At 33.9% G+C, this 17,050-nt stretch overlaps 1 protein-coding gene across 1 annotated transcript in view; it reads left to right on the top strand.

Moving 5' to 3' along the window:
- The window catches only part of CHIC2 (cysteine-rich hydrophobic domain 2), a 60,165-nt gene extending 52,099 nt beyond the window's left edge, over positions 1–8,066 (top strand). The window contains exons 5-7 of the mRNA XM_010859724.1: positions 2,816–2,872; positions 3,039–3,098; positions 6,304–8,066. Coding sequence (XP_010858026.1) covers positions 2,816–2,872; positions 3,039–3,098; positions 6,304–6,354 — 168 coding nt within the window. The 3' untranslated portion in view covers positions 6,355–8,066. The remainder of the gene's footprint in view (positions 1–2,815; positions 2,873–3,038; positions 3,099–6,303) is intronic.
- The last annotated feature ends 8,984 nt before the right edge of the window (positions 8,067–17,050 follow it).

The following is a 17,050-nucleotide window of genomic DNA, read 5'->3' on the forward strand; positions in this document are numbered from 1 at the left end:
TTGTTACTAGCAAATAATTTGTGGCACAGTTTCTTTTTTTTTTTTTAATGACTATTACAGTTATATACTTGTCACCTTAGTGTGCTAGAAATGTTCCACTCAGATCAAGAGTTCCTTTCTGGTTTTGTATGTTCTCACCTGCTCCTCACTGTAAATCACTGAGATGTCAAGTGCAATGATTAATTAAGCTACACGTGCATGTGCTTTTTTTTCCCCACCTGTCAAGCAGGAAAGAAGTCTTATATCAATAGCAAGATTAGATGCTGCAAATTCACAGCTATTACTCCAGACTGTCAAGTGTATAAAAATATTTTATGTTTAGATGCTTATTTGGAATATGGCATACCACCGTTTGGTTTAGAGTTCTTAAATATTGTTTAAGATACAATTATTATATCAAATTCTGTCATTAAACTTCCAATTAGAAGCAAAGGATAAATTTGGCATTTCTACATAAATATTTTGGAATTTAAGGTTCATACTTTATACTTGTCTTTTAATCAAATATGGGTAGTTGATTTGAGTTATTTAAAGTAAATATTTTAAGTTTCTAAAGTGATGTGTGTTTGTGTGTATGTATCATATACACCATGAGATCCATTCATAATGTTTGTTCTTGTTATAGTATGGGTTTAAATTTGTGATGAATGATTGTGGAAACTACACTTTTTTTCTGTGTGTAATGCGTATTTGCAGAATGTAATGTTAAACTTTTAATTTTTATATATTAATATGAAACAACAGACTTGAAAGCTTGTTCTCCTCACCCTACTTCTTTCATACCTCCTACCCCCTTTTTAACATCAGCAAAAGTAAAACCTCAAATTGTATAGTAATCTTAATCTATTATTAAAAGGTCCTAGAAAGGAAGATTACAAGGTAGATTCAGGTTTTGAATCGGTTTTGCCATTGGTTTAGCAGCGGGTGGGCAGGCAGATGCCTGCTCAGAGTAGAACCTATTGCCATTTTTCACCATTGATAGAGTAGCCTTTCAGAGTCAATGAGCTCTGTCAATGTGAGCTTGTCAAGGCTACAACTTCATAGACCTGAGAGGCGGTTTGAGAGGTCAGCCCTTTTCAGGTTCGCTGTGATGCAAATGAACTTTAATGCTTAAACAACTATTGGAATTTTTATGTCTGCTCCTTGTTCTTTTTTCTTCACAAAGTCATTGACGAGACATTCAGTGCTTTTTAAATTGAAAGTTGCATTGTGCTAAAGACCTAGTACAGATTTACGGAGGGCTGAAAGCAGTTAGATCATGTTCTTTTCATGGTGCGATTAGAATCAAATCGATTTCCCTACAGCCTTCAGCATTCAGATGGCAATTTTAACAAAGCTTGGGGGCTAGACAAGGGACAAAACGACTGAACTGAATGTTAATTACACTCTGCAGCCTTATTTTCTTTTGATTTGGGGCTGACTGGCAACTAAATTAACAAAAAGTGTGACCATAACTGCTGCCCTATTTTCATTTAAAAGGAGAGCTGCCTCTAAAAGGCTATCTTTACAAAGAAACAAGTGAGGTCTGCTGATCATTGTTAACAAGGGCACTTTTTTTCCTTTAAAATTCTTGCCAAAAAAACTGTTCAAAAAAGTAATGTAATAAATTAGTCATTGGCATATTATTACCCAGGGAGTTAGTTGAGTTTCTGATTTTTTTGACATAAGCTTGGAAAATGTAAGGCAGTAAGTGGTAGTTATGAATTATAATTGGCACCTCTGTGACTGTGGTGTGTATTTAGCATGTTCCACATGCTAAAAGGTAATATGGTAACTAGATTACAGTAGATGCCTTAAATAGATACTAAACATTTTATTTAACATTAGAGTATTCAATATCAGCTTGGTCATAACAATTTTTCACCTCGCTCATCCTTGCTTGATAGTCAGATTTTCATATTTGATGATTAGTACTTATTTAGTTGTGCCACATTAATGGAGCTGGATACATTTTTCCTTTCCTTGCAAGGAAGCTGCAGCTGCAGCAAGTTGCATTTGCTTCTTGTGGCCACACTGTCCTTTTTGCACCTGCAGCTGGGTCAGTCTCATCCTAACACCTGGCACCATGAATTATCCTCCTCTTTATTCCTCCGCAAGCAAGAAACATTTCATGCTGCATAGTGTATACTGCAAAAATCAAGTGACCTTCAGTATAAATTTCTTAGTTGATTCCCTTAACAGTAGTATTGAATAAAGTTTGATTTTCAAATAAAACCAATTTTATTTGAAAACCAACAAAAATGATTGGATTAAATGCAGTTTTGCCTCTGAAAATCTTTGTGAAATAATAAATAAGCTTAGCTTTTAAATTTGGACATTATTTTTAAGTATGATATAAAAATTAGTTTGATTTGATACAGATTGATATTTTTTATTAACTTTTAATCATTTCCTTTTTTAATTTAGACTAAAGACCCTTTTCATTTTGTTAATATATAAATAGCTTTGTTTTAAAATATGTATTAAGGTATTCTTATTACTACTAAATATTACAGAAATATTTTTGAAAGAAATGGGGATTTAAATTTGTATTTTTTAGTGGATAACAGTAGCTTTCTAGACTTAAGTAAATCAGAGACTAGTAAGTTTAAAACAGTTAAAAAATACAGTGCCCAAAACCAAAACCATATCTTTATCAAAACAGTACTATTTCTGTTCAGGCTACTATTTAGTGCTAGAATGTCACTAATGTTATAGACCACTCTATACTCAGTCACTGTCTTATACCTCTTTCCTTTTCACACAAAAAACAGCTGCAAAACCACGTTTTTCTAAAACCAGTCAGGAGTAAACTTTTTTCTCATTTGTCTTCTAGACACGAAGATCGATTGAGAAGTTATTAGAATGGGAAAACAATAGGTTATACCACAAGGTGAGTACCACGGGGAGCAGCTTCATACTGTTGAGGTCTGAACTGCACAGTATGGAAACAGATGCTTTTGTTGAACTAAAAATATGAAAGATGGACAAATGGGTTAGTCTGTGTGCTGCAATAAAATAGAGCTCATTTTTCTTCTTTTACTCTCCTACTTGTCTAGCTGTGCTTGCACTGGAGACTGAGCAAAAGGAAATGTGAAACGAATAACATGATGGAATATGTAAGTTAAAGGGCTGTTTTGTGAGTTTCTCTATTAAATGATCATTTATTTTGCTTCTGATCTTATTCTTTCCATGATTATTAATCAGCAAAGGTGTCAGAAGCTTAATCTCCTGAGTGCAAGGATTTTCTACGGTTCACAGATGCATGGTTTCATGTGCAAGACTGATTTATAAAGTTATGAATGACTTGAAAACAAGGCTTCACTGTGTTCTGAAAAATAATAAATTAATTGCCAAGATAAAATAGGCTGAACATGTGTTGATGGAGTGTGAAATTTTAGATGCTGTATAAAGAATAACCACAACTTTGGTTACGCAGCAAGTCAGATATGGCTTTTTTATATAATGCTAATCAGGTTTCCAAGTATGGAAGAAAACCTTTCAGCCAAGCCGCTGGAGCTTAAGAAACCTTTAGCCTTTATAGATTTTAACTGCCGATACCTCAGTGGCCTTTAAAGAATCTTTCAAAGTGTTGTTGGGATATTATTCTGTAAAAATTATCTTAAAAGTAAACAGGAGATAAGATGTTGCTCACCCTGTGTTTATTCTTTAAAAGATATCTAATGGGTATGTGTATACAGTCAGTTTTAGAGCTTAGAATAGGATTTAATTTACCAACTACTTGATTTACTTGAAAATTTTTTCTCAGTTTGAAAAGTTCAGAATAATATAGAAAAAGCGTCAATTTTTATTCTCCCTTGAGCCTGGGTGTTTTATGTTAAATATGAAGATTAATATATGAAAAGAAGAACTGAGCACGGGGTTGAGTATCTAGCACATCATTTCTGACAAATTTTGTCTATTCTTTGACACAGCATAGCCATCATAGGTAGCGTGTGTGTGTGTGTGTGTGTGTGTGTGTGTGTATAAAAGATTAAGGAAAACAGTGCCTGGATACTGGAAATAGTTGGAAATTATCATAAAATCATTTTTCTCTGTAGCATTTTCTCTTTCTTTCATTATCACACAATCAAATCCCATTTCTAGCCTTGAACATAAAAGATGTCTTTAAAATGTCTCTTTTTTCATAGAATAGCTCTATTCAGTGAACTAAATAATGTAGATTTTATCATTATCTATTATATCAAACATGTTAATTTATGATGGTAAAAAGGCACTTGATACTTTTGTATAATGATAAAAGCACATTCAAATAACTTGTTTTGAGATTGACCTATGAAAATACTAGGCTTGTATTTTCATCATAGATGAAAACTCATTGGTGAGAGAGTTTATGTATTTTATGAGAAGGGATGGATATGTAAGTGATTTAAAGGATTTTGTGAAAAAATATTTGCTATATTTTTAAACCCAAACACTGAGCTTATTAATAAAATAGAAGCTTTTATTTATTTATTTAGCACACTTCTAAATTTACTTTGGAAAGCAAAGCATAAAAGTATTCCCAATACTATTATTTCCAGATAGGACTATAAGATCATTCATTCATAAAATATGCTCATTCTATTTAATGTTTATTTTTATGATGTTGTAGTATTAATGAAAATAATGTAACCTTCCAAAACATTATGAACTTATGTGCTCTGTAAAATATGTGCTCTTATTGCTCTGTTAAATTGTCATTAATTTTTAGATAAACACTTTTGTCCTAAAGCCATTATATTTTCTTACCATCATAGAAGATATCTAGAAGAATAGCTTTTTAAAGACTAAAAATTACTTTAAAATGTATTTTTCTTCAGTTTTCTTGGAGTGTGTGTGTGTTTGTGTGTGTGTATGTGTATTTATGACAGTTGAGTGGAGGAAAAACATAATTTTAAAAACTCCCTAAAAATAGTTTTGCAAAGTTAAAATAGAAATAACTGTATATCTGTTTGACTTCAAATTTTCTTTAATTTACAGAAATTTCATTTGTTAGTTAAAGGGAAATATTTCTCCTTGGTTATGTTTTGATTATTGGAGTAAATCTATGAAATACACCAAATTTTCTTTTATTCAGATATGGCAAAAGAAATGAGACAAATGGTTAACTTCTGTGTATGGCTTCTGAAGGGAAAAAGTTTGTAGGATATATTCTTTTAAAACTAGTAATAATTCAGATAGTCAAAGATAGCTTTTACTATTCATTGTATAATATATACTGGAAAATATAATTTAGTTATCAAATTTTAGAGCTACAAAGAATCTTGCCATCTCTCCAATCCTTTCATTTTATAGGTGAGGACACTGAGAAACAGGATTCTAGCTCAAATAAAGAAGCTGGGTAGGAAGCTAGTGAACATTTTGTAGCCAAATAACAGGTCAGGAGAGTGGTACAGGGGGCACCAAATGATGAGTCAGCTAGGGGAGGAGTATATTGGAGCCACATATAGAAATACCTTCTTTATTGAGACAGGTCAAAAATCAGGAGAACTAAAGAGTGAAAATGAAGATTTGTGGCTCAGATGACTAAATGTAGAAAAGTATCCAAACCTAGAGGTCATATCAAGACAGTTTCTAAAAAGACTGAGGAGTTCCTCAAACTGGAAACTGTTCAAATTGAATAATTTTTTGTTTAGCATCCATTCCATACAGAGTTGAAACAAGGGGGAAGATTGATTCTAATTTAAGACAGTTCCAAGTTTGGAATAAAAATTAGCTCTGGTCAACTTGTGTCTTTCTGTGTTACTGTGTTTTGTTTTTTGATTGATTTTCGTTTAGTTTCCTAGTAAAAAGTCCTTTGGAACAGATTTTAACCTTTAATTTTGCTAGCCTAACTTTTAATTCTGCTAACCTAAAAAGAAAAGAATGTTTTTAAAAAATTAAGAGAGAGAACCAACACTTGGTCTAGAGATCACATGTACCTGGTACAGTAAAATTAGAACAGCTCTAGAACCTAAAGACCCGAGGAACTGGGCTGTAAATAAAAGGGAGGAAGCCTGTGGAGCTGAATATTAGGGTCAGCTGCAGCCACCATAATCTGTGGTGTTGTACTTCTCAAATCATCAGGTTTCTCGTCTATAAAGTGAGTATGATAATACTTGCCTCATTGTCGGGATTAAATAGATGCATATAGTATGAAATATTTGGTATGTAGTTAGCTCTCAGTATATGCTAGCTCCCTTTGCTCATTCATTCATGCATGCATTCTGCTCTTTGTCAGAGGCACTATAAAAATTGTTTTAAGTGATGGAATATAACTGAAGTTTTTTTAAGATAAAATTTTGAAGAAATCCTTTTAAAACTTGTTTTCTCCTTCTACAGGTCATCCTCATAGAATTTTTACCAAAGACACCGATTTTTCGACCAGATTAGCATTTACTTTATTTATAGAGACTTTCCAAGTATGTTGTCTTTCCAATGGTGCCTTGCTTGGTGCTCTCCTGGTGGTGACATAACATTGGTTCTACAGAATCGTGTGGTGTTTTTTTCTGTTTTTTTTTTTTTTTTTTTAATAACCGCATGTTCTAAGTGTGCATTTTTGTCAAACTTTGCAACAGTTATTTCATACAGATGTTTAATACTTAAGTTATTGTGCTCTTTCTGTTATGTATTCTGATTTTCAAGGATTACTTTTTTGTATTATCAAAAAAAAAATACATTTGAACTTAGCATAAAAAGTGGCCAGCTTTTTTATTTTACCACCAAGGTATACACAGTCCTTTATTTATTAATTCCTTAATATAGAAAAAGACCTTTGTAAGGCTCTACTTACCTATTATTCTAGCAAGCACACTGTGTATTATTTCTCTTGCTTTTTAAATTTATTGTCATTATTTTAAAATAGTGTTTTCTTTCATAGCTTTTTGAACCATAACATATTCCTTCTCATACAATTCCTAATGCTATGTTTACAGCAGAAATATCTATAACATTGTAAAGACCTGTCAAAAAGTTTTGAAAGTATTTCCGTCTTCAAAAGTCGTAAGGCAGGATTAAATTATTTTCATTAGAATAGACAAATCAGTGAATGGTATGCATGCATCTAATGTTTACTAGAGCTCAGGATCACAAAACATAGTAGCATTACAATCTGTATATTTTTATCAAGGTATTAATAATGGCCTTATTTGGGTTATTTTTTATTGTTTTATCAAATCTTATGTACAAAAGTATAGGAATACTAGAAATACTCCTTTAAAAAATTTCTAAGGAAAATATCTCTCAATCTAACAGCAATTGTAGAATGCGTATGTGCTTCTGAAAAGTTTTCGAAAGAAAACAAACATTATAGAATTAAACTGGTGTTTAATATCCCATTGATATTTAAAGCAGATTATTACTAAGAAATGGAGGGCGTATCTAGTACTGTTTTAATCCACTAGTTTGCTTTCAGTCCAGTTATGTAGACTTTTTTGATTAAGAGTATGATACACAAGTTTGAGTCAGATCATTTTGTTTCTTTAAAATATGTACAGGCATACATTTTTTTTTCTCCTCCTTTGGTTGTACATATCTCCATGCATTTTAAAACTTTCTAAATTTCTGAATGGCCTATGTGTAAATTTTTGTTTTTATAAACCTTGAAATTATACAAATTTTGTGTGCGTATACAACATGTTCCATACAACTGTGGTATCGAGCAATAATGTGAATAACTTTTGAAATTATATAAACTATGCTTAATTTGTATTAAGAATTGGTACCACTATATAATACTTTTTTCCTTGTATTAAATCTTTTAAATACCAGTTTCATTAATTTATATACCTGTATTTTTAAAAACTATTTCTTTGTACTTCTCCAAAGTACTGTAATTCTATGTGAATTTGAATAATTTAATGACATATCCTATATCATATATTAGGAACTATCTTAAAAATTAGGATTTTTGGAGAGGGGTGTGTCCTGAGATTTGTTTGTTTCCTTTGCTTCCCAAAACACCAACTTGAATTTATAAAACACTTTTCCTATGAAGAGCTCAAAGTACAGAGAATTCATACACTTCTCATTTTATTTACCTTGTGTCTTGGATATGTCCTATCACCTTAAAGTAGTGCAAATTAAAAGATAATGCTATTCAGAAACTCTAGTATTCCTCTGTGGTTTCCCTGTGACAAATTATCTTATGGAGAACACTAATTTTGCCTCAGGAGGATTCCAAAAGAACAGAAAAATATGACTGTAGACTCTGCAGCACAGTTTTCCAAATCTGAAATTTTGTAAATTTGTGGAGCATCATGTTAATCAGCTTTATAGGAAGAAATGTACCCATTTAGGCATAATTCTTTTCTCCTATTAATCTTCTATAAATTGTAATTTTAACATTATATTCCCATAAGAGTATTATTTTTAACAGGATAGTTTTCATACTTGATAATGTTAACTATAGGATTTTAAAATATTTTCCTGATTTTATTGAGAAATATGTTGTCTAAAGAGTCCCTAGAAATGGGCGTTCATATTTCTAATGAATATATGGAAAAGAGCTGTGAATGCTTAATATGTGACATTACCATAAGCCAGTTATGCTTTGTGCAGTTAGATTTCCATGCTTGGGTTTTCATTAGTAGCCCCCAGTGTAAGCCCTTTGGTTTACCCATTCTTGAATCATGAATTTAAGTGTCCATGTTACTGGAAGTTAGGAATGTTGGAGATGCCTGTGTTATATGAACATTAGTCCAAAGGAAATGTTTTAAATGATGATCTTTAGTTTCTGTTTTCTAACTTAAAGTTTGTGAGACATGAACCATAGTACATAATTATAAAAATGGCCAAGAAAAGGTATTATCGGCAGAAAATCTAATGTATAGATTTTACATAGGTTAAGTAAATATCTTATGATCTTCATTCATATATTACTGGCATTTTACAATTAGTCCAGCATCCCTTTGTAGAAACATTCCTTTATCAAACATTGTACTTTGCAAACCCTATTATATTTTAGGGACTTCCCTGGTGGCTCAGACGGTAAAGCGTCTGTCTACAATGCAGGAGACCGGGTTCGATCCCTGGGTTGGGAAGATTCCCTGGAGAAGGACATGACTTTTGTATACCTGAATTAAAATGTATGGTCATCCAAAATCTAATGACTGTAGTAAAACTGAAGTAACATTTAGCTCTTAAGGTAAATAGGCCCTTCTCGCACAACCTTACTTATGTAAAATGGTCCTCAGATGCTCTATTATGACTCTTTAATGACTAGGTTTCATCCATTTAAAATATAAACATGTAATTTTGGCCTGAAATCAAGAAGTGTTCAACCTTGAAAACTAGTAAACAGTGATTTCCTTTCCTGACTAGAGAAGCTAGTTTTGTAATCGAATAATTTAAAATCAGGAAGAACCACAAGTTTCTCCATAGTTGTATTTTCAGTGTTACACATAGAGAGCTTCCGATTGCCTCTTTATGTTAATAGACACAGACCAACCGTATAAAATATTGACTGCATTCCATATCAATCTTTGGTTATAAAATAATGATATTAAGTAGTAACATGTACAGTTGAATCCATGACTGCATCCATAGCTGCATGATTTCAAACTACACTACTTTTGTTATTGTTGTTGCTCAGTCGTTCAGCCATGTCCAACTCTTTGTGACCCCATACTTTTATTTATTAATATGTATATAGACTGTTTCAACTTTTATGGTAAGTGCTTCACTATTATAACCATTAGCTGCTTGCCTTATATGTTTCACTGTAAATATTTGCTTTGGCTCAACTCTTGGTCACTAGTACTTAATCAGAAGTACAGTGTGTTTAAAACTGTCTTTGAATTCTAGCATTTACTCCTGGACTCTCTTTCAAGCTTCTCCTATCTTATTGAAGTATTGTGGGTCCTTTTGCTGCCCTCCTGATGTCCAGAATCTTCACCCAGTTGTGGACATAGTTCAGAATTGCCTTTCTATCTTCCTTACTCAAAGCTTCCAGTAAGAATGTTAATTTTTTGGCGCTGTTAGCTAGGTGTTTAGAAAGCCAATTAAAGTGAGTCAGTGACATTAAGTGATGAATGGCTGATACTCTGAATTCTACTAAAGTGGTACTTGCATTTTTAAAAGGGAATTTCTTAACCTAAATTTTCAATTGGTTTTCCTTTTCAAAACACCCTATCAGTCTGGACTTTCCCAGGAAGGAAGTAGTAGAATGGTTGCATGTGAGGCTTCTCAAACCATTATTTCTGAAGAAAGCTGATTTGTATCTAGTAGTAGGGTAGAAAGAAAAGGCTCAAGACCAATCCCAAACCAAACTATTCGTTATCCCATATAGTTTGTATTCAGTTCAGTTCAGTTCAGTCACTCAGTCGTGTCCGACTCTTTGCAACCCCATGAATCGCAGCACGCCAGGCCTCCCTGTCCATGACCAACTCCCAGAGTTCACCCAAACCCGTGTCCATCGAGTCGGTGATGCCGTCCAGCCATCTCATCCTCTGTCATTCCCTTCTCCTCCTACCCTCAATCTTTCCCAGCATCAGGGTCTTTTCAGATGAGTCAGCTCTTCGCATCAGGTGGCCAAAGTATTGGGGTTTCAGCTTCAGCATCAGTCCTTCCAATGAATATTCAGGACTGATTTCCTTTAGGATGGACTGGTTGGATCTCCTTGCAGTCCAAGGGACTCTCAACAGTCTTCTCCAACACCACAGTTCAAAACCATCAATTCTTCGGCACTCAGCTTTCTTTATAGTTCAACTCTCACATCCATACATGACCACTGGAAAAACCATAGCCTTGACTAGACGGACCTTTGTTGGCAAAGTAATGTCTCTGCTTTTTCATACGCTGTCTAGGTTGGTCATAACTTTCCTTCCAAGGAGTAAGCATCTTTTAATTTCATGGCTGCAGTCACCATCTGCAGTCATTTTGGAGCCCAGAAAAAAAAGTCAGCCACTGTTTCCACTGTTTCCCCATCTATTTGACACGAAGTGATGGGACCAGATGCCATGATCTTAGTTTTCTAAATGTTGAGCTTTAAGCCAGCTTTCTCACTCTCCTCTTTCACTTTCATCAAGAGGTTCTTTAGTTCTTCTTCGCTTTCTGCCATTAGAGTGGTGTCATCTGCATATCTGAGGTTTTTGATATTTCTCCTGGCAATCTTGATTCCAGCTTGTGCTTGCTCCAGCCCAGCATTTCTCATGATGTACTCTGCATATAGGTTAAATAAGTATGGTGACAATATACGGTCTTGACGTACTCCTTTTCCTATTTGGAACCAGTCTGTTGTTCCATGTCCAGTTCTAACTGTTGCTTCCTGACCTGCATACACGTTTCTCAAGAGGCAGGTCAGGTGGTCTGGTATTCCCATTTCTTTCAGAATTTTCCACAGTCTTCCAACAACACAAGAGAAGACTCTGCACATGGACATCACCAGGTGGTGGACACCAAAATCGGATTGATTATATTCTTTGCAGCCAAAGATGGAGAAGCTCTATACAGTCAGCAAAAACAAGACCGGGAGCTGACTGTGGCTTGGATCATGAACCCCTTATTACCAAATTCAGACTGAAATTGAAGAAAGTGGAAAAAAACCACTAGACCATTCAGGTATGACCTAAGTCAAATCCCTTATGACTATACAGTGGAAGTGAGGAATAGATTTAAGGGACTAAATCTGATAGAGTGCCTGATGAACTATGGATGGAGGTTCATGACAGTGTACAGGAGACAGGAATCAAGATCATCCCCAAGAAAGAGAAATGCAAAAAAGCAAAATGGCTGCCTGAGGAGACCTTACCAATAGCTGAGGAAAGAAGAGAAGCTAAAGGCAAAGGAGAAAAGGAAAGATATACCCATTTGAATGCAGAGTTCCAAAGAATAGCAAAGAGAGATAAGAAAGCCTTCCTCAGTGATCAGTGCAAAGAAATAGAGGAAAACAACAGAATGGGAAAGACTAGAGATCTCTTCAAGAAAATTAGAGCTGCCAAGGGAACATTTCATGCAAAGATGGGCTTGATAAAGGATGGAAATGGTATGGACCTAACAGAAGCAGAAGATATTAAGAAGAGGTGGCAAGAATACACAGAACTGTACAAAAAAGATCTTCACGACCCAGATAATCACAGTGGTGTGATCACTCACCTAGAGCCAGACATCCTGGAATGTGAAGTCAAGGGGGCCTTAGGAACCATCACTATGAACAAAGCTAGTGGAGGTGATGGAATTCCAGTGGAGCTATTTCAGATCCTGAAAGATGATGCTGTGAAAGTGCTGCATTCAATATGCCTGCAAATTTGGAAAACTCAGCAGTGGCCACAGGACTGGAAAAGGTCAGTTTTCATTCCAATCCTAAAGAAAGGCAATGCCAAAGAATGCTCAAACTACTGCACAATTGCACTCATCTCACATGCTAGTAAAGTAATGCTCAAAATTCTCCAAGCCAGGCTTCAGTAATATGTGAACCGTGAACTTCCTGATGTTCAAGCTGGTTTTAGAAAAGGCAGAGAAACCAGAGATCAAATTGCCAACATCTGTTGGATCATTGAAAGAGCAAGAGAGTTCGAGAAAAATATCTATTTCTGCTTTTCTTGCCTATGCCAAAGCCTTTGACTGTGTGGATCACAATAAACTTCAAAATTCTGGAAAAGTTCGTGTTAAGTAAACTCAGACTCTCTTTTTAAATAAAGAAACTCTTCATTTTCCATAGATATAATTGCCAACTATATATTGTTTATAGGATCAGACCTTTTGTAGAAGTTGAGGTTTGAAGGAGATTTATCTTTGAGATCTGAAGGATATCTTGAGTTACCTTGTTCTGTACTTTTATAGGCTTTTTAGATAGTTCAGCAGAAGTTTAGCTAGTGTTTACATTATTATAATTCTGTGTACTTGATTCTGCCATAGGGAGCAATACCCCCCTGCCCCCAACCCTCACCACCTCACCTTGGTAAATTAAAACAACAGAGATTGATTGTAGCTTTAATAGACAGTAATGAAAACAGAAGTTCAGATTACTAAACCTGATTTTGAATTGATTTCTCATGTCCTGCAAGATCAAGTTTACTTGGGCTCTTCGCTTTTCATTTTCATGGAAGGATACTATGACTACCTCATATTTTTTAATCATTTATTTTGCTGCTGTTTATTATGTCCTATATGGACATATAGGACATATGTCCTATAGCTAGATGTTTAATAGTAATGATTGAGTAGCTTTTTAAACTTAATGATACCAGCAGAAACTTGAGTTATTATCAAATTTTGCTTTTAAAATTGAAGAGTTATAGTCAGTACTCCTTATATATACTTATAATAATGTTTGCTTATTTAAAATGAGGTAAACATTAAATATAATATTTGAGAAAGATTTCTTTCTAATAAGACCTTTTAAAATGTAATTATATCTCTGATATTTAACCAAATTATGCCTTTGTTTTGGTGTGTTTTAACATTCTACGTCATAAACATGGTGCTCTGAATTTAAGAATTGACAACTTTTTTCACTTCATGAAAGATACATTGTATATTGATTTCTTAGCTCTTTATCTCTGAAATATTTCATTGAATTAACTATACTAATTCTCAACTTTGGCAGATAGGTATCTATTCCTTAAAAAAAAAGGAAAAGAAACAACCACAATGTCAACCAGCCTTCAAGAGAAAATGAGGAACAGGTCACTGTTTTGGCCACTCTCCTGTAATGGACCATAATGTACCCTTAAATTGCAGATATTTCTTTACTATTATTTTTCCTACTGGTTCTTAATTTAGTAGGAGTGGTTAGATTTTAAACATTTTAGAAGAAAAGTATACTCTAGTTTGGCAAGAAACCTTTTGTACTAAATAAAAGACCACCTCCTCTTTCTTCCCTTTTAATAGCAGCTTATTTAATTAGGTAATTACTCCAATCTCATTGTATTGCCATAAAGTCTTCATAAACAGAAGTTTGTTGTAACTGAAGTTATCAAAGCCCTTTTAAAGTCTCTATTTCTTTTTTACATTAATTAGAGCTAATGACATTTTGACCTCTCAGAAGAGTTAAGCGTTGTAGACTACAGGTGGAAAGCAAGGTAGATGATTGGAAAAATGTGTGCTGAATTCTACTGTTGGAGAGAAATAACTGCATTGTTATCCTACAATTTGGTTTACAAAGGGGAAAGTTATGCAATGGCCAGGAATTGCACACAGCTTTATACTTCCTTTTATATATGCTTTATGTATTACAGGGCACTGGGAAGTATTTTTTTTTTTTTAAGAAAAATATTGTTCTAAAGTTTTCCTCTTGCTATATAATGTTTTATGAGAAGATTGGAGGCTACCTTGAATACAGTATTCTTCTGTTTATCTTTTATAATTTAAGTGTGACAAACAGTTTGAAGAGTACCAAATAAAGGATTTTAGGAATTTGTTCCTATGTCCTTAATGAGCATGGAATAGTTTTCAAATAAACTAATTCATTAAAAATTTTTGATGAGTGAGCAGTTATGCAGACCCATGATCAAGGTCCCTATGAGTTATACCTTCAGTTTATTCTAATTACCCCAGCTAAGTCTAGTAGTGAAAATTATTGGTAAATTGGTAAATATGCAGTTGAATTTTAAAGATAGATATTTTTCTTTATTGAGAAATTAAAGCCATTGTCAAATGAGTATCATCTGTTTTTGTTGATGAGATTTTTCTTTTGATAAAAATTTGTTGGTTTTTATAATTGTGAAAAAAATCTGTATTTAAGGTGGCTTGGTCTTTGTTCCAGTCTTGGCTGCAGAATATTTAGTCGTGTAAAATTAAGTCTTCATTGACATTGATTTTTTTCTAGTAAACAAATGGAGACCTAATTTGAGCTAGGCATTTTTTGTTTGTTTGTTTTTTACTTGCTTACTTTGCCTAGTTGAGTTTTTATTATTCTTAAGTGAATCTGTTGTAGCACATGACTTCAAAACATGATTCTATGCTCAAAACTGAAATATGGGCTAATTCACAGCATTTGGTCCCTAAAGACTATATAACGTGTTAAATAAAAATTTAAGTCAATTTAGGTGAAGTTGGAAAAGGGAGTCTGGAATTTAGAGAGCAAATCACTTTAAAAGAAATTGACCAAAGGTAGTCATGTCTGTTGAAATGACTGTGTGAGTGAATACACACGCACATGTTTCTGGGAATAAAATATTAGACATTACAAATATGAGTTTAGGAACTGTGAGCAACAAACTTATTAAAGAAAATTGTATATTATTGTGTTCTTTATAGTTGGAAACTTGCTTTATAGTTGGAAAACAAAAGTACAGTTTTTATATTAGCTTTTTTTCCCTCCAAAGATCTTATTTAAGTTGTCCTTAAGTTTTAAAAGCCAATATAGCTATTAAAGTTTAGCATTGATATTTAAGTTTTGGGGGGAAACATATAATTCTAATCACTACTCCTGTAAATATACATATTTAGCACTTAGGTAAAGTTTGTTATACTGTATCAAGTGACTTTTTGTCATATAAGCTATTTTTTTCATTTTACTAGATTGACCCAGGTTCCAGTGCAAACCTTTAAAAAGTTCCGTATATACGGAAAAAAGTGTGTATGTGTGTGTATATACATACATAATTCTAAAATAGAATATTTATAAGTAATTATATCTCGGTTCATTAGGACATCTCTCCAGTCAGCAGTATAGATGCTTTTACACTCTATCACCTGGATTGTTGTAGTTAAAGTGCAAAATGACAACTGATTCTATTTAAAGCATTTAAAAACTAAGAGAGAAATTTTGTGCTTGTGGATTATTTTTGTTTCCTTGAATCATCTCAGTATTGTAGTTTTGAAAGAATTGATCTCTTATTTTCTGAATTTTTAGTCTTTTACTCTTTTTTCTCCATGCTAACAAGAAAAATGCAAATGTTCTCAAAAGTAAATGAAGTTTCCCTTTTCACAGATGGAGACCTAAGCAAAAATGCCATTACTGCTTGCATTAGTTACTATCTTAGAATCCATCACAGAAAGCCCAAAAGATAGCCTAACCTTTTGTACCTATAGTCTTAGATATTGTTAGATAGCCATTCAGTTTTCTTTACATCATGTGTGAGATGAATATTTCTTTAGACTTTTTTGTTTGCTTTACTAAAGAAATCAACGAAGGGAAAAAAAAGTCCAAAAAACAAAACAAACAAAAAACACCCTGTAACTCATGTGAAGCATGCAGGGTGTTGTAATTTTAGTTTGCAAAGTGGTGTGATACAATGTTACTGAGGCAAAAGCACACGATAGATTTAATGTAGCCAATTGTATACTTTTGAAAAAAAGAGTAACTGTTCCTGTGAGTTAATTTTGGATTTTTTCAAAATCTCTCTTTTAGGCTTTGTGCTGGATTCTTCCAGACAAATGCGTATTCCATGTGGGCCACTGTTCTGCTAAATGCTCTCAGTTCTCCTTTTGCAATCAAGATTATGTTGCTAAGGAGATTTTGCTTTTATTGGTGCCATTGATTTGTGTTAATACGTTTTGAATACCTCTCCGTATTCTTCCATAGACAAGGCCAAAAGAAAAACTTCCCCGAGTTTCCCAATTTACATTACAAATGGAGCGGTGGTGTAATGAAGCCGATATAAAGTGGGCAGTTGAAAGGGAACTAAAGAAGGGCACTCAAGTGAGAAATGAAGAAATGTGCCGGGTGTAGTCTGTGGGCTGCCTTTGGTCCAGCTGCAGGAACTGGCTCAGGCCATAGGTAGACTGAGTGAGCACCTCCCTCTGCAAAGACCACCCACTTTTTGGAGCCCAGGCTAGCACACCGCAGATTACCTCGTTGACTGATACAGGGCCATTTAAAAAGTGAGAAACTCTTCTTCTGAAGTGGCAAAGAGATGATTCTCTCTCACCCTCAGATCTCTTTTTGAGTCCTTCCTAGAGCATGACTGAGGCTGGACTTCCTCTGCCTTATGAGTTTAAGTTGTCTTTTAATGGAAGCCTAGTGGATGATTGTGAGGACTAGCATTTTCAAGTACTGCTGGTATGTCTCCAGGTGGGAAGGATGGTAACTAGATTAAGGGTTTAGTTATATGCTCCTTCCTTTGTATCATATCCTGGACTCCAGAGATGGTCTTCTAATTAAAAAAACTCAAATATTCTGCTGTGAATGGAAGGGGAATCCAAC

Source organism: Bison bison, unplaced genomic scaffold (assembly GCF_000754665.1).
Source record: "Bison bison bison isolate TAMUID 2011002044 unplaced genomic scaffold, Bison_UMD1.0 scf7180017864458, whole genome shotgun sequence".
NCBI classification, from domain to species: domain Eukaryota; kingdom Metazoa; phylum Chordata; class Mammalia; order Artiodactyla; family Bovidae; genus Bison; species Bison bison.